At 41.7% G+C, this 26,069-nt stretch overlaps 1 protein-coding gene across 1 annotated transcript; it reads left to right on the top strand.

Annotated features, from left to right (window-relative positions):
• Positions 1-17,335: 17,335 nt before the first annotated feature.
• LOC111583650 (delta-like protein 4) lies at positions 17,336-25,148 on the top strand. Its single transcript, XM_023292836.3, has 11 exons — positions 17,336-17,773; positions 17,869-18,120; positions 18,671-18,728; positions 19,246-19,509; positions 20,940-21,000; positions 21,647-21,777; positions 21,898-22,067; positions 22,322-22,541; positions 22,639-23,371; positions 23,481-23,589; positions 23,721-25,148. The coding sequence occupies exons 1-11, from the start codon at positions 17,720-17,722 to the stop codon at positions 23,724-23,726; spliced, it is 2,058 nt and encodes a 685-aa protein (XP_023148604.2). The 5' UTR covers positions 17,336-17,719; the 3' UTR covers positions 23,727-25,148.
• The last annotated feature ends 921 nt before the right edge of the window (positions 25,149-26,069 follow it).

Here is a 26,069-nt window from a genome sequence, read left to right on the forward strand (position 1 = left end):
ATGGCTTGTGCAACCAACGTGGACATGTGTCAAATACAAGCATGCAAATTAATGATACAAGCCCCCCCATCATGTCTCTAATGTGCAGGAATAATGACGTTTTTAATTTCACATCACGTTGAGATCTAAATTATTAGCAGTATTTCAACTTTGGACACATCTAAATGAATGTGTGATCTTCCGCAGCAGTATAAATCTGAAACACTCTTTTCACTGTTGGCCAACATGAAGGAAAATGTGTTTTTAAAGGTGTAGTTATTACAATACTGGCAACCCCCTCGACTAAAAATGTCTTTGAAAAGATGGGCGATTAGGTTTTGGCAAGTTCGTCATAATTAAAGCCTGCATTGTGTACTGTTTGTGTGTGTGTGTGTGTACGCACAGATGAGGGGTGGTTCTAGCTACAGGGAGGAACTGGAAGAAGAAGGGGTGGAGGAGGCTCCCTGTAGCTGGCTGAATTAGTGCCCGATGGTTTGGCCTGGCAGCTGCTCTCTGGGCCTGGCACGCTGACAGACGAGAACTGGGGTGTTGTCAAGGCCAACCAGCAGATAGTTAGGAAGGCGGCAACGCCAGGCACACCAAACCCCAACTCTTTCACCATCGCAGGCTTTGTCTTCCAACCGGCTTGCCATACTTGTGTTACTTGTTATGGCAATATCGCTGGATTAGTATGAGATTAAGTTGGGTAATTAAAAAGGGCAAATTACGTTCATGTCATCAGGGGGAATGTAAATGCCACACTAAGCTGCTTCTGACATTTAGCTGTAATGAAAAATGTGACCGTTATATATTTAGAGCAGCTGTTGGTTCAAAAACAGTCTGTTGTTGCATTTGTTTCTCTGTGTCCTGTCCAAGAGTGCTTGAAGTAAAGTAAATGTCCATATGATTCACTCAAGTGAAATTTGATTTAAACTGCTTTGTGAAGACGCGCCCAACAAAAACCCTAAATAGTAAATTAAATGTGATATACAAAGCAGGGCCATCTGTTTTAACACCTGCTTTTAGCTGCAGTAATACGAAGACCGCCTTGTCAGCCATATGCATTTTATTGATTTACAGAACTCAAAGTGTTTTGTTGATGTTGGAGAACTTTTACATTTTGGCTCTGTTTGAATAAAACTTTACATCTGTGTTCATTTTAAATCTAAAGAGCCCTTCTCTTGTTGTTTTCGTGCCATATATCCAGCCTCTTCATGCGTCTAGTAGTGACATACTGAAAGTGTCATCATGTATCTGCTGCAGGCTGCTAACGCTGTTTATTAAGTCTTTGACCACCCTTGTGTAGTAGAGGCCGTCACTGGTGGGATTTGGGCAGATTCTGGGGCCTGGATGGGCTTGCCAGGGGCGGCTGGGGCTGCCTTGGCCCAGATGCCGCGGCTTCTGTCCAGGCATGGCACTGGGATATCTGTGGGGCCCAAGCACACCAGCTGCTATCTCCGTGTAACAGACAGCTGTATCTGAATATTCATACAAAGTGCAGATTAATGTGTGTTTGTTTGGCCCCACATGGTGTGCCATCAAACAGACCACAATGTGAAACCGCCCAAAGAAGTCATAGGTGTAAAAGCACTATGTCCTCTGCAGCGTGTGAAACTCACGCCACCCTAACTTCTGCCTGAGATGGAGAGTCGAAATGAAGGGTTCAGAGTTGGTCCAAGCAGCAACAAAACACTAAGTTTGTTGTCATTCTGTAAAACTGAGACTGATTTTACTTGTGCCATGCTGACTCATTAGATATTTTTAAGTATTATTGGCCATTTCATGTGTGACCATGGAGGACTGGAGAGCAGCTGCCCATCTTTGTAACCAGTGGCTACTCCTGTGGCTGTTATGCCTCAGCTTGTGTTGCGTCCAAGTTCTCCTTTGGCTGATCCCATTCATGTCCAGCCAGTAGGAGACGAGGAGCAAAGACTCACCAACCCACACATTCACATTCAAAGCAATGGCCACTGTACCAAGCCGTGGCTTGATCAGCCCTGGCCTTCTTTGAGTCGTGTTTTGGAGGGAGTTTCGGTGGGTGTTTGGTCAAATAATCTGCTGGCTGATGGCAATGGAACTGGTGAATGTGCATTAGTGAATTGTTAGACTGAAGTTCCATAAAATGAGCAGATGGTCTTTACTTCCCTGCCTGAATAAGTGGCGTGAACCAGTGGGCACACAGGGGGAGATTTGTGGGTAAACTGTTTTACCTCCCCTCTCTTTGTTTTGTAATGGGGAAGGCAAAATGGTTGCTAACTGTTGACAGACAATGGCTCGGTCCTAATGAGCGCAAAGTGTTTTGGTGCTGCTGGTATAATGAGGATGAAGTGGAGGAGCTAATTATTGTAACTATCTGAATGTATCAGATCCAGATGAGCTCATTTTTTATTTTTACTTTAATTTAATTCTCACTTATTGTCCAATATGTTTTAATTTCTCTCAGTTATGCATTCAAATGATGTTGAAAATGCATCTTTGACTCCACACACCAAATGTAAACTAATAAAGCTGGGAAATCCAGGGAGTTAAGCAAACTGAAACAGAAAGGAGTCTTATCACTACCATAAGCAGACTACTGTATGTTAATCCATCACAGAGCAATAAAACACACAGTTAATAGTAGTTTATTCACTCGTGCAGGTGTGATACAGTTCATATCTGCTGTCTGGCCCCTGGTTGACCCTGAGAACTTATTAGGCCGACACAATAACACCAGCTGTAAAACCCACAGGTTGGGAAAGCTTTGACACTTACTGAAGAGGATCTCCTTGGCAGCCATGTTTGTCTGGTGGCTGTTTTGGTAATTTATGGAGGAGGCAGTCTGTGGGTGTTCCTCTTCTGTTCTAACCAGCGTCTTTGCGCTGTCACAACTGGATCCATATCTTTCTGGTAATCTGCGGGTACACAAAATGATTTATACACAACTAATATATTTGAAAAAAACAATAAAAAACATCCTTTCACTGGGCCAAGGATCTGACCTCTGCCAGTTGTGGATCATATTAGTCTGACTGTGTTGTCCAGAAAAAACTTTATTTTGTGTTCAATTTGTGATTCACATCATTCCACTCTAATCACTCCATAATGGTCTCTGATAATGAGCTGGATTTTGCCAATAGAACACGAACTATTGGTTGATTACAGGTTTACAAGCAGAATACGGTCCCCTCATCAACAACAAGTGATTGCTGCACCGGTGTCCTGGCACAGTCAAACTGGAAGGTGGTGATTGCCCTTGCAGAGTGGGTGCCACACATAAACAGCTCATTTATTATCAAACGGGGCAGTCAAATGCAAATTGCCGAAGACGGTAACATGTGTACAGTTAATAAAAGATACTGAATTTATGTAGCAACAAAGCAAAATAATTTTTAAGAATTATTTTTTAACCATTCTATGAATATATAGGTGTGAGAACTGCAAAAAAAAAACAACTAGCATTTCCTCATTTAAATGTGTCTGTAAATGCATAAATGTGTGCGTTTTACATTTTATGAAAACATAATTTGACCACTTGTGGTACACTCACGGAACAACAGAAAAACAAACAAAGAATAAGTTTATTATAAAACTAGTTCAACTCGACTTCCTCCATGAGAAGTTAGGGCTTTCTAGGCTCTAGAGGTCACTTTTCTGTTTTCCCTTACATAGAAAAAATACTTTATATTGTGTAAATACAGATAAGAGCCACATGCTATTTCATCTTTTGAAATTTATGGTTGCACAGTGTGGGTGTAACAGAGCTCACAGAGCCCTAAAAGGAGAAATTTATGCAGAGGCTTACAGTTTTCCCATCAAGCCTGTGCCTTTGCTCTCTGTGGCAGCGGGGCCAGAGCACTTTCCTGTCATTATGAGGGCTCCAGAGGAAAAAGAGAAGCAAAATGGTTTCCAGGTTTTACTTTAATCTGAAGCGGGAGGGGTGATAGGAGGTGGGGGGCTCGGTCACAGGTAGCTGTGTCAACCGCAGAGAGACACTGAGCTGTGGGAAACCAGAATTAACAAAAAGGCAAAGGAGGTCACGGTGACATGACATGACACAGAAGATGCTCTTTTCTGGCTGGTCCTGGTCCTAGTGTGACAAATGTGTAAATACAGAAAACACACACACACACGTTTGACCAAACATTGAGTGGGGACCTAGACACACACGCACACACACACACACACACACTGCACTTTAAATAAAGAACATATTTCACTTCTGAGAATATCAGTCATATATCAGTCTTTCATTATTCTCAGGTTGTCAGCCAGAGGCAGCCATTAGAACAATGCACATTGTGATGTCTGACAGCGACAAACCCTTGCAATTCAATGAGTTATACCAGGGGATGATACCCATACTGGGGGGGAAATGGGTGTAGATTAGGAAGGAAAATGACACAATTTCCAAATTTAATTGTGTCACAGACAAAACTTCAGCAGGGGTCCTGAGTTTCACTGGGCTTCATGTCAGCAGCATTACATTATCCACCTTTTGCTTTTTAGTTTTTTCATGCAATAAAGATAATTTTTTGACAAAGATGTCCCATTGTTAAGATAATGATGACAAAGTAATTAGTAATTTCTGAAAGGTTGATATTTAAACTCCAATTTAGCAGACTCAGCAGGTAAGGTAGATTCTCACATTGTCCCATATCCAGAGGAGAGACTTATTGTCTGAGGAGGAGCCATGTTGTCTGCAGAGGGTCCCCATTCTCCTTTGTGCCCTGATAGGTTTACCAGCAGCAGCAGCATAGACTCAGGGGCCACTCTCTCAGAGGACAAACAGGAACCAGCCTGAATGTTCTCCTGATGCTTATCTGTGTCTATACTGTCTGTGCCTTAGAAATTACAAGCCAATGCCTCCATTTTGACAAAATAGCATTGTTAAGCAGTTTTTCAATTAGGGAAATGTGCTTTTTCACTTCCTCACAGAGATTTAGATAAGATTTAAAATACTATCATGTCCATATGTAGATGTAAAATTCTTCGTCCTTAGATAAGTATAAGAAAATGGTAGTTCGGTATTCTCAGTATGATGGTTGCCACTCGCCACGGAACAGAAATAAGAAGATTCTCGGTGCAGACATTATTTATATGATTTAGATAGAGAGAACAAAGAGGACATTGATGGAGGAACCTAAGAAGAGAAAAGAGAGAGTGACAAACAAGAGGCCAGAAAAAAGCAAAACCTTAACACAATGTCCCCCCCTTGGTCCTACCCCATGTAGGGTGAGTTCACAACGTGGAGCACTGAGGGCCATTTGAAGGGCTAGATGATTTCAGACTGGCTTTAAGTCAATGGTAAGCGCTAAAAGGATGCAAGACAGATGCCAAGCTGATGTTCCTTCTGCAAGGACTAGTTAGTTATACTAGCTGGTTTACTAAGTCTTGATTGGCTGCTTGCAAATTTTTTGATCCTAAGCCTTCAGCCCATTTCAACAGATGTTTAACTGCTGTTTAGACATCTCCTTAGAAAGAGAAGACATCGGCATAATACACAACTTCTAACACTAAGTGGCCTGTTGTTGGTGATTTTTTGTTTGCAGCATTAGCAGCTGATAGCCTGTGGTCCAGTACCTTTTACCGCTCTCAAAAATTGGAGTCCAGCAGAATTTACTGCACCAAAATCTTGGAATTTCCACTTGTGGCCACACAGCCTGATCAGCAAAAGTTACATTGTGTTGCTTTGACTTTTTGCAAGAAGGTGTATAAATAAAAATATTGGCCAAAAATGTCAAACTTGTGTTTAACCCTCATTTGTCAAATGGCCATTTTTGACTACTTTTGATTTTACCTTTATATTTCACCTTAACTTGTGAAAACCTTCATCTAAAATCTTGCAGGTTTTACGTTTTCTCAAGCAGTTTGTGGCAAGATTACGTTCTCAGTTGAGAGTTTGCATCTGCAGTGCTTTTGATATCTGGGCCAGATCTGATGCTTACAAAAGATCCACCTCACACACTTGGGATGTCTATAGCAAGCTGAGCCAAACTAGGAGTCCTATTTGTTTCGTCGACAGGCACACCTGCTGAAAAAGAGGAATAAAGAGCCAACAAATGTTTTTTGGGCTTGCAGCGTTATCCAGCATCACACAAAACATCAATCGCTTTAATGCTGTCATCCTGCCATCTTCCCCTGCAGAATAGAGGGTGCCATAGCAACAGCTATTTAAGGAGATTGATGATGGGTCAAAATAAGCTTGGCAGGACAGACCACAGGGTTACCATCTTCTCTTCTGCTACCAAGCCAGTATTAGACATCTCAGTCAGTAAGATTGGGGAGAATAAATATGTGAAATTAGTCAACTTCCACACCTAGAGCCTCATTTTTGTGTTACTTCTTGGCATTTTCTGTCTTTGCCTGTGAGTGATAGAGATCATGGGAGGCAGACTCAAATTGCAGACTCTAGGATTACACAGTATCTGTTGTAGACTGCTAGTCAAACAAGAAAACAACAAAAGTAAAAGTGAAAGCAAAAATAAATTAGAAAAAAGCTTAAAAATATATACTGGATAAAAATTGCAGTTCTAGTGATGACCTTCAATTTATCATTTTTCATGTCCCTAAGGGTTAATCTATCCTGGTGAGGAAATGAAGAAATGCAGAGTTAAACAAATGCACACTTATTCCAAATGAGGCCTGCAGTATTTGTTCCTGTGCAAAACCAGAAGCACTTCTGTGATACATTGTGACATAATTTAAAGCAAACATGTTTAGCTTTGCATAAACAATCAAACTCGGAGAACAATCCTCTTTCCTATGAGGGAGGAACTTCCCTCTGATTTCCCCTACACTTGCAGGAATACTGTTATTTTACAGTGGGGGAAATTGTTTTCTCACTGAATTGCAGTAATTTTTCATGCTCCTGATGATTGTCAGGGTCTTTTTCCATTCGCCTTGCAACATTTCCTTATCAAAGCAACTTTGTAAAATGGTTACTCATTTGGCTTTATATCAAAAGCAGCGTAAGGTTCCTCTTGTATCAAGGGCTAATCTCAAGGCTGTGTGCTTAACTCACTTGGTTCCCAGCATAGTTCAGCCTGGCATGAGGTAGCAGAGTGCGACCCAGCTGCAAACGGAGCCTCATGTATGACATGCCCCCGCAGTCCTAGGGGGAATGACTACTGGCATAGTTTGGGGTGGGGGGTTCCCATGTCACAGCTAAGGTCACACTGATGTTGTGGGCATGCTTTACAGCATGTTTTTACTTTTGCTCCTCTGGCTAGCCTTTTGACTCTGCAGAGACCTTTAATTCCTGGTCCCACTCTGCTCACTGTCAATCTCTGCATCCCTGGGGGTCATTTCCATCCATGGGAACATTGGTTGTGACAGTAGATTTCCCCGAGGGGGGTGGTACAGGGTAGATCTTGACAGAAAGGCATAGTTCTGTCCTTCAAAAATGCAGCCAAATTGAGGCAGTTTGAGGTTATGGAGAGCTATTTCATAAGGAGTCAACTCTCTCTCTCCACTTGCCCCTTCAATGTGGCCTCAAGAGTAAAAGGATGTTTCACCCCTTGCTCGAAAAGGTCAGTGTTGCGGGACCCCGATGATATAGGTGAGCGAGTGAGGGTTGATGAAGAGCCAGGATGTGCGTTAGACATCCTCTGATGTTCAGGAATTCCCTCATTAAAGAGGGTCATGTTGATGGTCAATAGGAATCAGCCGGCGGAATAAACAGGGGTGGCTCCTCCTGCATTTTCAAATAAACACACTTTTCATTTACTCAACATGGAAATGGTGCTCACAAATATGTACGTTTTAACTGTGCCACTTCCTTTGGATTAGGACAAAAAAAAAGTGCAGGTTTCCCTTTGATTGACGGGGCGAAAATTCCATGTTTTACACCTATCCATATAAGCCACCTCTCATTTTACTTCAGTTTGTCATAAAAAGTGATGAATATGAAAATGCCATGAAACTGATATAGCATTAAGCAATCTGAGCAAAGCGTAAAATTAGTAAATTTGTTCCAGTCAGCCCATAGCTGAGTGCTCTGGACAATATTCTTCCTAATAGCCTGAATTGCAACAATTAGAGAGACTATTAACATATTTGTTCAGTGTATGGTTCAATGCTGGGGCCACATCAGGGCCCTGATTTTGTTGTTGTTTTTTTCCCTTTCCTGGCTCTCCCCTTTCTCATGTCTGACAAATCGTTTCCAGCTAATTTACGATGGTCAAACTGTGTGGGAGAACAATACCTCATGGACGTAACACGGCGCAAGCTCTACCACATGTCCTGGAGAAGAGCGAGGTGCTTGCAGGAAACACTTGCTGAGATAACAAGATAGTAAGGAAAGCAGGGCCACTGAAAGGCCATGCAGGGGACCGCAAAGACCTAGAGGAGGGGGCCTGACAATGGAGATAAATGTCAATGGTGAGGGGTTCACTAAAGCTGAGCATCTTATGAAAATATTGTCACATGCTCTCTTCTTTGGTTCTAAGAAAAATGTTACAGCATTTATCCTCCTGTAGAGCAAACTGCTTCACTGGGTCAAAACTTACTAGACTGGCACATGAAATTATGAACATTGTCTCTACACTTATGATCCACTCGGCTGACTATCAGAGACTGTGACGTCAGACCAGCTAAAGCCTTGCCAGGACAAATACTGTAGATCTCCACCAACATGAAGGGACAGCTTTAGGCTACCAAGCTTGGAGCCACTGCCATATGGGCATTTGTACACACAGTCACAGAACGTGCACACAATGCTCAGCCCTCCCTCCTGGTCACAATAGACATTTTATGAAACTGTTTAGATGTGCATCTGCAGAGGCTGATTATATGTATTTAGCCCAGATAATCATTTCTGGACCTCATGTGCACTGTAATTACAGACAGCACCTGTGTCTGGCCCACCTGCTGTGATTACTCCGAACGCCAAGCAGCAATTTAACCATAATTATATCAACAGAGGAATAGGAAACATTCAGCAGCAGGACAACTCAGTAACTTTACTATTAAAAATGCTGCTGCGTTTTCATCTAGAGAGGAAAAGCGCTGTCTCAACAGAATTCCTGGAATAATGAACTACCAGAAATAAGCACGTGAAGATGTTTAAAAACCCTGACCCCCCCCAGGCAGATCGGTGCTTAAATCTTCACAGCTGGGTTAAGGTTGAGCAATACAGGTGACACGGAGGACAGCAGGATCAAGGTTATCAGTCAGGCTAATTGATGAGCCTACTTGTTTTCACTGTGACCAAGTATAGACAAGAGGAGGAAAAGGAAGGCAGTCTTCAAGGCTGCTATGTTTGTGTGGTGAGGACAGAGGTGAGGGGTCAGGCTCAGCTTAGAGTTTTTAGCCTATTAAACTAATCTATTTGCCAATAAGCTGCAGGGTGGCGAAGGGTTGGGCTTTTCTCAGTACAGTCATTCTGGTGGGAAAGGAGAAACAAGAAAGTGGCAAGCCCTCTTAAGATCAATGAATGTGGTGGAAAAAGGAGTGGTCCAGGGCGGCCAATAGGGGCTGGGCCACGGGGAGCTGCTGGGAGATAACGTAAACAAGGAAACCACCTGATGTGAGCAGGGTCAGATAAATGCTCAGCTCTCCATGCAGGCAGGTGCTTCCTGAGTCCTGCTCTCTCAATCAGTTAAGCCTTTCTGCCTTTCTCGCTCACTTTCCTCATTCTTTTCTGTTTTCTCAATTTGTTGCAGAGTTTTACTGAAGCACAGTAAAGGCCCATGATAGCAAGGTTTTAGATCAACCCACAATCTAAAGCCTGTTTTGTTTTTTTTCGCACAGGAGCCAAAAGCAAACATTGTGGGACAGTAAAAAGCAGAGTGCTCTGAGATTCACTGAAGTCATGACAATCATACAGGCAGTAAAGATAAGACCAGCTTGCTGTTTGTCACTAAGACAGCATAATGTGTATAATGGTAGGCACATTTAACCGGGGCCTGTGTCTGCAGATAAAGGACGTTTACCTTTGAAAGGGGCAGTCAGGTGATTGCTGGAGATTGCAGAGACAATCTACCAGTTAAACCTACACAACCTGCACAGACTGACAATACTTCCAGAGCTCACCTCTCTTTCTGCGCTTTATCCTTCTCTTTCTCTCTTTTTCGCTTTGCTGGTTGGTCTGGGATTGTTTTGCGCTGTCCAATGAGGAAGGAAGTCGGTGTGAGAAAGTGCCTGTTTTTTTGGGACCAACAGGAATTGGCCTCATCACAAGCGGTTCCTTTTTTTGCCGGTGGAACAATGCACTGGCGTCACACCCCTCAACTGGACCTCGGCATTTCACATGGAAAAATGTTCCCAGAATTCCGCTCCCAGGCTTGGTGTAAGGCTGAGGATGGGGTGAGGGTGAGAGGGCGGGAGGTGCAGGCCGAAGGGTAATGGCTGTTAGTGGAGCGGGTGACACAAAGTGACCAATGGACGCTTGTCACCAACACAACTGGGGAAACAAAAGTACTACTTTCAAATTTTGGTATGAGCACATTAAAATTTCTTATTACTTTCAAATCTTAAAAATAACAGTCATTACTGAAGTCTTCTTGCACTAAATTTTTCATGGTTCACACTCAAGCATCAGAGCTTCACATCTTCAAATGAAGCCCAGCACAAAATCATGAAAGCTCACGATTTCCTCCATTTTCCTCCTTATGTCACACCTGATCTAACTGTGTAGCATCAACTGAGCATCTGACCACACAGATGAAAGGCTCAGTGAGTCGTATTGTGTGACAGGTCAGCTGATTGCTCCTTGTGGGGTTACATAAGCTTCTCTTCGCACTGTTTGTAATTACTGTGAGAGGGTACATGCTGCTGCTCTCTCAGACCTTATCAGCTCCAACACATTATACAAGCATTTTAAGGCACAAATTCATTGTGTGCATTACAGCATATAAGCAATGTAATTTATGAACAGACAGAGTATTATAGTTTGATTCAGTTTTGGTCAATTTTGGAAAATATTTGTCTCATACTAACCAATGGAGGGTTATGCATTTCACTCACTGCAACAGTGATTAAAAAAAGGGAAAAAGAGCCACTACCAAGACTGGCACAGCTTAGAAAAAGTTTTTATATGATTTCCTTTGCAGATGATGAATATTAACTATTTTCTTAATTGTGAAACACTGTATATAAGGATAAACTATGTACACACTTAAACACAGTAGTAAATCTGGGGTACACAGTTGGCATTGTGGTATTTTGTTCACCTCCTACACCACAGAGCTGCAAGATAAACAAATTACTGCACAAATGTGCTAGTTCTGCAACTATACTATCAGTGCCATTCATCATTCTGACTAATAAATCATTGTGGAGAGTATGAGAACACCGACTCTGAACAGAAAGATTAATTTGCATGGCACTGTAAATGATTCATCTAAAACCATTAGAAATGTCCCAGGGTTCAAAGAAACCATCACAAATCCATATGTGTGCTTTTGAGAAAGGCATCGCTCTGTTACTATGCCATTAGACAGCAATGAGGAATCGCTACTTTTACACGCTTGTTTTGTATATTTTTTCCACATAAGGGAGAAATTGGTTCATTTTTGAAATGAGGTTATATTAAAAGTATGACATCTGGGCTATGAGTACAGTCTGGAAGGCACAGAGTTCTTGAGAGATGTCAAATATTGGATGGCGACATGAAAATTGGCTATGAGAGTGAAATCAGAGGAGTATGAACTGGTGGCACTTGGGACTCATGGGGTCAAGCTGGAACAACACTCCACGGCCATTAGGCCTGGCAACGAGGGAGCTCCTCCTGGGCTACAAGGCTGACTTTAAAAATGAGGTCGAATGCATCACTGCGGCAGCCCATTTAGGCCCTGTGAGAACATATTCATCACTGTAAACATGAAATCTTTTTACACAGTCTCATCGGAGAAGATCCAACCTCAATGAGCCTTTACTAGACAAACAGGCTGCACACAGACTCCTCACCACCACGCTCCCACTGAGAGGATTAATCAAACGGCACCCAGTCAGCCCCTGCTGTCTCATTGTGAGGCTGGGTAAGCATGGACAGAGGCCTAAATGATGTCAAACATGGCATGACGCCCACTGTCCACAGGAACACAAACTGGACGTGCAAATGTATACATCTCCAATCTGTGCGGCGCACGGCTGTTAATATCACGACCAGGCCTTAAGTTGACATGGATAACAATCACTTCACACAAAAGGGTTTGCATCTGTTGTTTGTCCTGCAGAGTGGAGATGGGTTTGTGTGTATGTACACAGTGAAGCAGTTATGAGGTCAACTACAGTTCAGTTAACTAAATGGAATCCAAACAAAAGGTCACATTTCACTGACGACCGCCGATGATTCTTGGTAGGGCAAAATAAGTTATACGGGCCTCACACAGGTAAAGATAAAAGGATTTCTGAGAGTCCTGACCCTCGCTGAGCCTTTCACCTAATAAGACACATGCCCCCGTGTACTGCCCTCAAACATAACACTCCCACACACAATGCCAGTAGAACCAATTCCCAAGAATCTCTCTTCATGAAATCGGAAGGTAGGAAGCTACTTCTGCAAAAGGGAAAAGGGCAACTAGGAATATCAAATTGTAAAAGGAAAAAATATCGGACCCTCCTAAAATATTTCTAGGTCTCTCTGTGTAAACAAACAATAATACAGAGTAGTGTACTGTAGAGGTCATGTGCCTCCGACTCAGGAAGTGCAGGAAGAACAGCAGATAAGAGATCGTTAAGTCTCTGGATAATTAAACCAGAACCACAGGCCCTTATCAACCAGATCACTTCATCTAACAGCGTAGCATGCCAAGGTGAAATTACTAGATGCTAATCACTGATGGTGTTCAGTGATTGCGGTGACACTGAGGCCAAAACCCTTTTAACTTTGAAGATTAATATTGGCTATTATTTTGATGGAAACGTCCCAATTCTCAAAGCAACTTCAGTAAAAAGCCCTAATGGGTGCCATTTCAAACTCATGTGGTGCATCTGTGCTGTCAAATCCACACAGACCCCCGCTGCGAAGTACATAAAGTAAATGCACCTGTTCACACCTCCTGCTAACTGGTAGATTAGAGTGTGAATTGCAGTCAAGCGATTCATAGTCCCAGGCTGGTCTTCCTTATTGTTTAAGTAGTGTGGCTTTAACAACCCTCTTCACACCAGCACGCTCTTCCCTCACCTCCATTTATCTCTTTCCTTTTCCTGCTGTGCAGTTTTGTCTTGCGTAAAGCAATGATGCTTTGACTCTGGCAGGGGAGGATTTCCTCAAGGCTACAGTAGCTTCTTCCACACAGACACACACACATACACAATTAGCCTTGCACTTCTAATCACTCAAGAACTACTTGGACACAAAAACATGTTTGGCTTTCATGTGCTGTGCCTGGGAGTGTCCTTCACATATTTATTTTCTGTGCAAGAGCGACACAAACAGCAGCAACTGCAAGACAATAACAAAAAGAGACTATAAAGGGAAATGCATCTGCTAAAATGTAGCGGGATATGACATTGTTCTGTTAAAGTGACAGATGTGGTGATGTCCGACGTCCTTGCTGACAGTCTATGAGTCAAAGGTGGAGCTGTTCTGTTCACTTGGATCAATACTGAGCATTGAGGGGGTGTTTGGAATAATCACACACCCTTCCTGGTGGGAGGGAGAAATGTGCTATGCTGTCTCTGGGCATACTGGCACACAGTCACCCTGATCTGATTTATGCACTTCAACCTGAGTAGGAAAAGGTGTGCTAAATTACACTGCAAGCACAAATGATGTCATGGTGCTGCCACCAACCAGACGTCTTTTCAGCAGCCCCAAATCTTTCGGTGCAGTGACACTGACATGCTTCATGACATAGTGTCAGTGACCAAAGTGTGTTGTTGGTTGCGTTGTAAGGGTGGAGGAGTGCTGACATGGCTGTGTTTTGTCAATAGTTTAGAAAGAGGGTGGCTGGAAAGTTCCACAACAGCCCGGGGCTTCTTATTAAACAGGCAACCACAATGTCAGGGGCTTTGAACTGAAGCTGAAAGCTGAAATTGAGCGAAAACAGACATAACAGCTTGAAAACATATGCAGAAGCCGATCACAAATCACTTCTAGGTATAAAAAGTGACACATTAAATCAGATTAATTTAATTTGAAGTTGTGCTTTTAATCAACTGGTAATGTTAAAACAATTTATCGCAGCTTGCTTTGGAAATGCACAATCATGTTTTCTCCTTCACAGTGGGAATTCCAGCATGTAATCCTTGGCTTAAGCACATGAAATCTTTCTGAAAATTCTGTGGCCCTACAACCCCCTACACTCACACTAATAGTAGAACAGTCTTGGTTCAAACGAATACTTCTCTTAAACTATTTAAGAGTATTTTCTATATCTGTATGAAGACGGCACGGTGCTGTGAGAGAATGAATCACCCCTTGTCTTTCTAATTGCAACAGCAGGTGATTTCTCCTCCCAGGGAGACATGCTTAGATGCCTCAGATCTATTGGCAGCGCACATCAAAAGCCCCATTGATTGGCCGGACAGATTGGGGCATAGAGATCAAATGCGCTGTAAAGAAGTGTTAAACTGCTGCACATTAAACAGGGCAGATTTCTGAACTAAAAGGGGCCATCTGTTAGCACTGTAGCTAATTTCCTATTGCATTTGCCCAGATTGTTGATTCTATTGGAAGACTGACCAGAGAAGGCCCAGTTCAGGCCTGCAGGACAGTGACACTGGAGCTTAGATTAAGGCGACAAAGTAGTGAGATCAGTCTTTATGCTGAAAAGATAGACGATAAAATCCAGCACACAATCAAACAGCACTTGATGTTTTCTTATGCTGGTTAGGCTTTATCAGGTGACTTTTCATCTGTGTCATAAGGTTCATTGTTTACTTACACTCCAGAGCAAATTAACGGTAAATACATATTGCCATTTCCCAGAGGGCAACTTAATCAAAAAAGGTCTTTGATCCTGGCTATGTTTATGAGGGACACAATAATGTTCATGTGTTTTGGAAATAAGTATCAGCAGTATGTTGGTGTGACTGCTGTCAGACATTCTACGCAAGTGTGTTCTGAGTCATTTGCTAACATTTAAAATAGCACATGCCCAATTGGATTATTAGTTTGATTGATGAGATTTCAAACATCTTCCTAAGATCCATAACTTATGAGCAAGCATTCCTGGGAACAAACATTAGCCTGCCAAAGAACCAAACAACTGCATCAGACAGTTTCTCATAAATAGCAACTTTCCTAATAAGTCCGAGTCTAAACGCACTTTCATACTCTTCATTTCCCAATCAAAATGTTATTTTTAGGATTTGGATGCCAGCTGAAAAGACATAGAACAATCAGAATTCAGCTTTACAAAACGCTGTCACAAAGAAAAATGATGTTCTATACAAGACTGCAGATGGAATTGCGGTGAGGCTGATGTCTGTTTCCACGGCTGTGTTTATTCTAGAGCAACACAGCAGAAAAGAGCTTGTTTTAATATTGTTTGCATTGGCCAAGAGTAAATAAGCCACACAGCTAAGAACTAAAATGCTCTATTAATTCAGGCCAGGATTTCTGTCTATTTCCATAATAATGATATAAAAAGACTAATAAAATCACAGAAGATTAGTATGTAAATATTAAGAAAGCCTGGTGAGTGCATCACCAGAAAGACGCTTGTCCAATGTTTTCCTTCATGCTGCACGAAGAAGTTCCAATCCAAGCATCACTGCTTGTTTAGCACAGTCCAATTCCTTAACAAGGAATTGAAACCTGAGCTACAGAGAAACCTTAACCACAGTCCATCAAATATTAAAGTGTATGGATGTTTTGACGTGTATGAAGGGAAGACAGGAGCGCCATTACACTATACCCTTCTTCCTACACTAAGAGATTAATGAGCCTCTAGAGTCTTTGGCAGCCATATAAACTATTGAGATGGCACACAGATAAGTGAATTTAGGTCATTTTTAGACATAAAACAGAACCAGAATGCATGATTGTACAAGGTTGCATTGATCCACCACAGGATCTGTGTAATACAGTCAATGGTGGGAACGCCAAATACTTCAATACAGCAGAGGTATGAGATGTCCGGGCCTCTTACTCACACTGCTCTACACTCAATAGTCCATTGTCTCTGCCCTACTGTGGAACCTCAAACCTATAAGTCAAAGGTGGGGGGTTAGAGATGAAGTCATCTAGGCAGGAGCACTGTTCTGCCATGCACCTTCATGGCTAGGGAACAGTTCTTAAATCCTGTTCCCTCACTGTAAATCCTCCCAGACAAGTTGGCCTGCTGCAGGGGTGATAAAGGTAACAATGCCTGAGCACAGCATGACTTTTCATGTGATAAAAATGCACATGGCATTTCAATTTATTTACACAGCAAGCTTCATATACTCTTTTGAGTTCATTTTTCCTTTCCCTCTTGGAACAATTATGCAAACACTTGAAAGGAGAAGTGTGTTTTTTCTATCGGTTACAGTGGATGTTAGTTCAACAAACACTGTTATGCCACATATAGGATACAATCTCTACTTTAAGAATACAAATGTCCTTTCAATTGCTGGCATTGTAACTTGTGGGGTAAAATAAGGAGCCTGGACATGTTGATGCTTGTGCTTGTTATAGGATTTCATTAAACATAATAAACAACTGTAAGTAACATATATGGGCTCTTTTCCTGTGTGCACACGTGTGCATTTCTGTCCTCATATAAACTATCCAAATGATAACAATCCAATTATAGAAATCATAAAAAGTCTATTTTGGAACTGAACTGTAGACATTTTCCAAGAAACACAATTACATTCATATTAATGTCAAAGCTTTAGAGTAAGTCTTGGATTGTCTTTTATTTGGTTACGCGCCATTTCCTTTGCTAAAACACGGGTTTCTCCGCTGACTTATGTGGGACACAACGTGTTTACAATGTGAATCCATTATCATGCATGGCGCTATCTCCCGCTCCATCTCCTAAAATAAACACAAGGGACAAAAAATGAAGCCTGGGAGGTCAGATGTCTGGGAGGCAAAAGATGCACGGAGAAGCTCAAAGACGCACATTTAGTGAACCCTGAAAAAAATTGTTGATTTTATTACACCTGACTTTGCCTACGATAATTTTGTGAGAGTTTGTGTTTCTCATAGTCACCAGTGGATCTACTGACTTTTCCTGTATCATCTCTACATGTACAATATTAGGCTACTACAATATGGTCTTGGATATACCTTTGTTTATTTTGTTTGAGGGATGAGCAATCTGCGTAAAAAGCGCACAAACGTGCCATTTTTCCGGATCTCAAAGGACGATCTCCTCCAAATTCATAATGACGCTCAAAGCAAAAAGAAGGTGGAGGGGAGAGTGGGCGGTGTTTACTGGCTGACATTGTCTGTAATGACACTACACCGTGGTATATAAACTGGGAGGGACGTCAAACATCCTTCACTGGGAGTCACTATGCGCTGATGCTCCGCCACATGCTCGCATCACTGTTGGCAACACAAGGCTCGCATCAGCAAAGCAAACTCAAACCACATCTGACCGGCACGATGGATGGGCAACATAAAGACCGCAGAATGACTCACTTGTGGATATTGACGTTACTGATATTTGTCTAACCTCTAGCACTGGATAATTCGGTCTTTTCCAAACTTTTTCTTCTGGATACGGATTGTGGAGCTGGATCTTGTCCTACAGGCTTTGGAAGAAGGATTATATTTATTCTGATCACTTTATTCATCATCACTCCACTTGGAATAGGAGCGTTTTGTGGGAGGACAAACTGATTTTTTAAGGATACGCACATAAAACTCTAAAGGATGGCCGTTTGGTTCACCTCTATCCTTGCAATAGTTATAACATTATTTACTCAGGTATATATTTTAAAAAGGAATCTTTGTAATAGAAAAAAATATTCTGAGAAAAATGTTGCGTTCTTCTTCTGTGCTCACTGTTTATGTCCTTTTAGGTTTTGGGATCAGGTGTGTTCGAGATAGATCTCCATCATTTTCAGAATACTAAAGGTTTGCTGGCAAATGGACTCAGTTGCAGCATGGCAGGCTGCAGGACTTATTTCAAGGTTTGTTTGAAGAACTTCCAGACGGAGGTGTCCCCTGGAAAGTGTATATTTGGCAAAGCAGCCACACCTGTTCTGGGCACAGACTCCTTCAGCATCCAGCAGGACACCAGGCTGCGTCTGCCGCTCAACTTCACCTGGCCGGTAAGAGCACCGGACACAGCTGATTTCTCATATATACAACAAATTGTACACATCAAATTTAATATGATATCACTTAACTTTTTTTAAGAAATAGATTGTATTTTGGGGAAAAAATCTGACTAAATCTCTAACGTTGGGAAACATTTTGGATAAAATCACTTGTCAGATATGGTCTGCAACAAAGTAGTGCGAAATCCTTTACTTGCACTGATAAATATTGATGTCATATATATTTTAAATATTCGTTGTTGTTGACTTTTTTTTTTACATTAAAATAAATCAGTTATTTTAAGCTGTATAATGCATTCTTGTGTTGTCTAGTCTGTGCGTAAAGAAAGCAAATCGTGCGTAAACGCTCCCACCCATTCTGTGTTTTGGATTATTTCTAGGGAATTAAGTACAATTGCTCCTTTAGAATGATGGAAGTCTTTTAAAGTGCTCTACACCACTTTTTGAGTTAATCAAAGAAATATATTGACTATCTAAACATGTCCTTCATGCAACTTCAGCATATTTTTGGTGACGTTTATCTCCTAATTTGTCCCCACAGGGTGCTTTCTCATTAGTGATAGAAGCCTGGTATTCTCCTGCAGCGGAGCAGCCTGGAGGTGAGGAGATGCAAACCGTTTGTCCACCACTGGAGGGAGACATAGCGCATGTAGCCTGCATGACTTATTATCTATCACACACTGTAATCAGTAACCCTCGATGAACGGACGAAGTGCTGGCAAATGCATCTGGCTTTTCCAGCGTCATGGATTCGTGTTTGTTTAGGATGCCTTATGAGTCACACGACAATCTTTTACAATCAAAATCTCTCCAACACAATTGCACTTCCCTTGTTTTATTTTTGGCATGCATGGGAAAGTGTACATGGCTCAAGTGAGAATATGAAGCCTTGCCAAAAAAAAAAAAAAAAAAAAAATCCCATGACAGCCTTTTCCTGGATTTTACACCTTTTTTGTTAAGTCCTTCACAACAAAGTGAAATAATGGTCACACATGTGAAGGAGAGAGGAAATATCAGATTGTGTATTGTCTCAAAAGAATAATTGCTAGATTTATTAACTACAGCAGAACTTGGTGCACATTTCAAACAGTGGCTCTCTTTTCCCCCCCTTCACAGATACCACCAACCCCGAATTCTTGATTAGCTCTTTTGCCATTCAAAGACAGTTGGGAATAGGGCCTGAGTGGTTCCAGGATGTGCAGAGCGGGACGCAGACGGAGCTAAGGTACTCATACCGGTTCATCTGCAATGACAATTACTACGGGGACACTTGTTCCAAAATATGCACTCCGAGAGACGACCATTTTGGCCACTACACCTGCAAGCCTGACGGGCAAATAGCCTGTCTGCCGGGATGGAAGGGAGAATACTGCCAAGAACGTAAGCACGAGTAAAAGACACTATATGGACACTTTTGTTTGTTTGTGATAGAAAACGTCAGACTTTAAGTAGCCCACTTAAGATACTACGCAGAAAGTGAGGGGTGTTTGTGTGCAGTTTTGAACAGGACTTGAGTTGCCTACCTTTGTTTTTCCTTTAAACGCCATTTTTTCCAGGAAGTAATGCTGCTCTTGGGGCCTTTGATATAGCTACAATATCATTATGGCCTTTTTTTGAAAAAAAAACAAAACAACATTTTTGAATTTAAAAAAAAAATGTTTAATGACCAAAATTACCTGTTACACGACCACAGGTGTGTGTTTTCGGGTGTGACGCAGCTGAATTGACGGTGTTTCGTGGAGGCGGAAATGTGACCACCGACAGCCGGGTGTTACTTTTCTCGATGGGCGCGTGCGGTTTTAATCCGGGGCGGTGGTCGCCGAGCAGCACGCGCCGGGGTTAATCGCGGCATTATCGCCCGCCACGCGCTGCTAAATTGCGGGCTCTATTGTTAAAGGCGGTGCAGGGCAGCAGCTGCAACCGGGGCTCGAACCGGCCACCGGCAAACAATGGGGGCAGCTGTCGTGTTTTTTTCTTTTCTGAGAACAAGCATCTGCTCAGCTCCCAACCCACTCCGTGTAAAACCCCATGCAGAATCGATGTCACATTTACAGCACACTACAGGCAAAGCAGCAAATGGATTTTTTTTTTCCATTTCAACGGTCAGACCACAGGTTTTATTGTGAAAAGAATACAATTTAAAGGCGATTAAAGCCTTATTAACAGATTTTAACACTGAATTATTTGAAGCTTGTTCAACTCAAAAGTGTGTTAGCTATTTCGACTTAGTTTAAATAAGTACTCCAGTGTTAAACCTAAAATTAGCTGAGTTTATTCAGCTTATGATAATAAATTGAATAAAGTGCAGTCTCATTACATACAGACTTGCTCTTCTTTTACATTTTTTCATTTAAGAACTTTAGTTTTTGATTTGGCATGATTAACTTTAAAATGTACTAAATAAAACTATTCCATTCATTAGCTAGCATGTGCTCCAAATTACTCTGTTTTAAAATATATTAAAGTTAGAGACTGAATTCGATAATGGTTTGCACCGTTTTCATGTTTATGGGAACAAACAACCAGGACTTAGAACACCTTAAATGACAAATAGAAGTTTTCATTGTGAATGGGAATGAATGAGTCTCAGGGGAGTTTTAATTCAGACAATGCATGCTTGGAAATCTGCTAGCGTTCTAGTTTTGTTTCTTTAAAACTTTGATTTAATGACTTGATTGAATCCTCAGCTGCAGATTAATTGAACTCATCATTTTAAGTCAAAAGACCTTGAAATTTTCACAACATTTGCAATGTATAGATGCCAAACTAGACTTATTAAACTTTAAATATCCTTATGTTTTTCTTTGCAGCGATCTGTCTTGAAGGATGCAATGAAAGGAATGGAAACTGCACATTACCTGGAGAGTGCAAGTGAGTATTATGTACTTATCGTCTATATACAACGATCTAATTAGATGTTCAGTACTGCTCACTGGCATGCAGGGCATGCACAAATCTGCCTAAGCACTAAGACCAATATTTACAGAGCTTTCCAGACATATTAATTTGTTATGAGCTTGTTTTTCCTATTGGGGTTGATTGATTATTGGTCTGGCCAATTATCTGTAATGATATTCACTATTTTTTCAATTCTTTGTATTGATTCCCAATGGAAGAAAATTTATCCAATTTTGTGAACCACTACTTTAGCTCTGATCTTTATCTAAAGTCACTGTGTGGTCTTGAGAAATAAACCTGTCTGATTGGTTATACATCACAAATAACAGCTTATCAGCACTAAAGGATTAAAGTTGGAAAGGTCACTTTTAATAAATATGTGCTAAACGTAAATAAAGGCTTGCTGGGATTTATGCTATTCAAATTATTTGATAGTACTAACTCTGAAAATTGTATATCAGTCAACCTTTACTTTCTTTTTAAAATATTCTCATGTCGTACTAGATGAAAATGTGTACAATGTAAAAATTTTTCTCTCTCAAGACTGTTGTTTGTGACAGAACAGAACATGAGTGGGAATTTGTGTGTGAGCCAACGGTCATGTTTTATGTGTGAACAGATGCAGAGAAGGCTGGCAGGGACTCTTTTGTGATGTGTGTAAACTCCATCCGTCCTGTAAACATGGTACCTGTGCAGAGCCTTGGCAGTGCTCCTGCAAAGAAGGCTGGGGAGGCATCTTCTGTGACCAAGGTGTGCAACTATGTCCGTCTCTAAAAGAGTAATGCAACATATGGGAACTGAATGAAATCCTGGAGTGCTGGTGCCTCTTTTTTGGTTCCTCCAGTGAGAGTTTCAATCTTTTGTTTACAGATCTGAACTACTGCACCCATCACAAACCCTGTGCCAACGGGGCCACGTGCTTGAACACAGGCCAGGGCAGCTACACCTGCACCTGCCTGCCAGGCTTCACCGGGGTTAACTGTGACTCGGAGGTCAGAGAGTGTGACAACCAGCCCTGCCACAACGGAGGCCGCTGCCTGGTGAGTCCGGAAGTCTCTCTCTCTCCTTTCCCACAACACAGGCTTTCCTGTTTTTGTTTTTGCCTAAGTCTATCTGCTGGTCCAGGAGGATGCTATCGATTGTCAAGTCAGTAGATGACCCAGTTCACAGACTAAGTACTGTAAATAGACTTCAGACTGAGAATAATGGGGTTCGTTGGGGCAGTCATGAACAGGATACGATAAAAACCATCTGACACAGCTTGTTGATAAACTTTATATCTTTTCCCCTGCAGGACTCTGAGAATGGGTATAGGTGTGTGTGCCCACAGGGGTTTGAAGGGCCACACTGCGAGCACAGGATCCCGCTTTGTGTGGACACGTCGTGCTTTCATGGCGGCAAGTGCAGAGAGAGGGATAACGGGCAGAGTTACATATGCGAGTGTCCAGCAGGATACACTGGACTCAACTGTGAGAAGAAAGTGGACAAGTGTACCTCGCTGCAATGCACCAACGGTAATACATCAGTCTCGCTGCATCAACAATCATTTGACCCTTTCTGTATATCTGCATCCAAGCTAATCTATAATGCTGGTGTGTGTGTTTTGCACAGGTGGACATTGTGTGGTCCGCGGTAACCTCAGACTCTGCAGCTGTCCCTCAGGCTTCACAGGACTGCGCTGTGAGATCAACATCAATGAGTGTGCCAGGAACCCGTGTGCAAACGGCTCCACCTGCATCGACCGCATTAACTCCTACACCTGCACCTGCCCTCCAGGGTACACCGGCCGCCACTGTGACAAGCCCACAGACCGCTGTGCCTCTCAGCCCTGCCTCAACGGCGGGACCTGCACGACAGGAGCCAAAGGCCAGCCTACCTGCAATTGCCCTGCTCATTACAGCGGCCCCCAGTGCCAGTTGAACAATGAACCTTTATCCAACACCCCCAGCCCCAACATAGCCAGCGACAAGCTGAACCTGGCAGCCATCTGCTTGGGCGTAGGCCTGGTGGCTGTTCTGGTGCTCCTCTGCATGGCAGTGGTGGTTATACGTCACATCAAGAAGCAGAGGAATACGGAGCAGGACTCAGAGACCATGAACAACCTCTCCAAGGCTGACTTTCAGAAAGAGAACCTCATCTCTACCGTCGAGCTCAAGAATACAAATAAAAAGATCGATTTGGAGGTGGACTGTCCCAGGGAAAAGTCAAACCACAAATATATCAACCACTACCAGCTGGACTATAAAACCTCTGCGGGGTACAAGGACGAACTGTCCCTTCTGGACAAAGATGAAAACTGTGAAAAGATACTAGAAGACAAAAGGCATTTGAGTAGAATGTACAGGTCAGTATACAAAGACCAGTCTAGATAGATCTGAATATCACACCATGTGATTGACATGAGATGTTCTTGTTGTGCTCAGTAACTGATATGATGCATCTTTTCTTTACAGTGAAAGGCCAGAGTGTAAAATATCCACAATATGTTCTTCCAGAGATTCAATGTACCAGTCTGTCTTTGTAATAGCAGAGGAGAAAAACGAATGCATCATCGCAACTGAGGTAAGCTTTTGAATCTTTTTTCATGTTCTTATAAATCTGATCTGCTTATATCACGGAATATAAACCAACAGTTATTGATATTTGTCATAATTTCTGAGATTGTCACTGAGTTTTATTTGATCATTTCCCAGGTATAATAAATGGAAGACATCATTCATTATCAACATTGGATTTCTTGTGGACTGTTTACAAGTGTGGAGAGACTGGGATTTATTTAAATGCAAGTTGCTGCTCTTGAAAACTTGATAACTGGATGGAGCTTGTGTGCTCTCCGAATGCAATAGAACTGAAGCTACTAATCCATGCGAGAATGTAACGACTGAGAAAAGACAGTGGGAAACAATGAGCAGAAATTGTCTCAAGGATGCGATGCGCCTTGAATGTTTTCGACTCAGACCCTCGTCTGCTCCATCCAAGTTCATCCGAGGGCAACAGGCCGAGATGTTTATGCCTGCTTGCTGATTAGGAGAAGAGGACTATCTTGATGGGCTCCTCTCTACGTTATTGCAGTAATCAGCAATCAAATGAATCAACTTACTGCCAACAAGACTGTGGAAGGAGCCAGCCTTTTCCATTTCGTGTCACCTGCGATGCGCTATGCAAACAAAAATCAGCATTGTGCTAAATCAAAAGGGAACTCAAAAACTACTGAAAACGGTTCATTTTTGAGGGATATTTAGGATTGTCAGTTTTGTGAATTGAATCCGTTTTTATAAAGAATGTATGCAGCCTAGATCACAAAGCCTTAGATATGTATTTAAGAAAAACATTGTGCCCTGCCTTACCTTGATTCCTTTGCACAGCAACATGGAGGTAACAATGAAAGATCAAAAAAATGCAATATGCTAAAGCGCCATGCAGGGAAACTCATGATAAGGCCTTGTTTTACTTTATGCAAGATCACCCTTAAATAAAGACAAAGAAATACATGAAGTGACTATCGTACCAAGGACGCCTTCAATGGAAATTACTGAACCAATAATGTTATTTTGTAAGATTAGTATTTCATTAGTAATTTAAGTATATGAAGCACTGATCTTTCTCTTTCTATGTTTTATAAGATTATTTTGTATATACTGTATATTTATATGTTGAGATTAGAAGTATGACTTGTACATCTGTTTTTGAGTTGATGCCCCAAAAAGGTGAATTTATTTTTAAAGTGTTTTTGGTGTTTTATTATTATTATTTTGTTATAAAAAAAAAACGAAGCAAGAAATACATATCTGGTACACTGTTTGTTTGTCAGTCTTCGATGGTTGAGTGTACATGTGGTTGAATAGAGATCGTAAATTAAACACCTAGAAACTTTATTTGTGTCAGCGGGCGTGAAAGTGGCTTCATTGTCTATAGATACAGTAATGTTTGGCCTGGTAGCATTTTTAATGATTCCATGTCTTATGTCCTTGACATCTGTGTCGGTGTGATGTGAACCCCATGTGCTAGCAATCATTCAGTGGACAGCATTGTAATTGGCAGTGGTGTAAGGGAATACTCAAACAAAAATATATATTTAAAACATCTGTATGTGACAATAAAGAGTCCTTGTGGTCTTTCTACGTAACTGTTTCTCTGAAAATGCTGCTGTTCCAGATCTCTGGGCCTGAGCAGGTGGACGTGTCACTGAGAAAATCTGCATATGCCCTTTCACTGCTGGAGTGTGAGCACAGCAAACAAGGGGCCCCACATCCAAGAACGCATGGACCACAACAAACCAGCACGTTGTAGCTCTTTATTCACTGGAAACTCCTCCAACCAATACCAAAGCATCAGGTTGCTGTTGAAGTCTCAAGACTAGAGCTACGGCTTTCTTAACCACTTGAGGGCAGCAGGTTTTGTGTAAAGTTTCAAGCAAGAACTTGTCTCCTCTTTCACCTGGTAGCTTCTGAGATATGCACAGCGAGGGACAGGCAGAGGACAAATGTCAGTCATTTATTACAGTTGGTGGCCTTCACGCAGGACACAATGATGCAGGACGCAGACACCTAATGAGCTTAAGAGAGCACAGATATAACAGTCCGGCTATTTATAGGTAATGTGATTACCTGCTGGACGCTCACTGACTCTGTGCTTTAGGACTGGCTGGCTGCAGTCGGTTTTCCTACGCTTAAAAAATGAAAAAGTGGTAGTAACTATTGGTGCATACCTTTAATTATTATGTAAAAAATAAAATGAGGTCAAATTTTATACCTAATAGTTGAGCATCTTCCAGGAGGATGCCAAAGCTGAAGCAAACTGTGTCTCACAGAGTTTTATTGCCTGCCACATCTTTACTACCAGTGTATCTTCACTGCTTTGTCTAACATAAGTGCTATAAAGGTCAAAAAGTAATCTTAAAAATAGGTGAATATATTTGAACTAAATATAGGCCTATATCCGGTGAAAAATTAGTTTGTATTTGAGGGAAAAAATGAAAGAAACAAAGTTTAAAATACAAAAACAAAACAAAAAACAAAGAATAAAGAAAAAAGCAGTATAAT

This window comes from Amphiprion ocellaris, chromosome 20, assembly GCF_022539595.1.
Source record: "Amphiprion ocellaris isolate individual 3 ecotype Okinawa chromosome 20, ASM2253959v1, whole genome shotgun sequence".
Classification (NCBI taxonomy): domain Eukaryota; kingdom Metazoa; phylum Chordata; class Actinopteri; family Pomacentridae; genus Amphiprion; species Amphiprion ocellaris.

Coding starts and splice junctions, on each gene's coding strand:
- LOC111583650 (XM_023292836.3), top strand. CDS start 17,720: ATGGCCGTTTGGTTCACCTCTATCCTTGCAATAGTTATAACATTATTT. Junction 22,542..22,638: donor CTCGCTGCAATGCACCAACG/GTAATACATCAG, acceptor TGTTTTGCACAG/GTGGACATTGTGTGGTCCGC. Junction 23,372..23,480: donor CATTTGAGTAGAATGTACAG/GTCAGTATACAA, acceptor TTTTCTTTACAG/TGAAAGGCCAGAGTGTAAAA.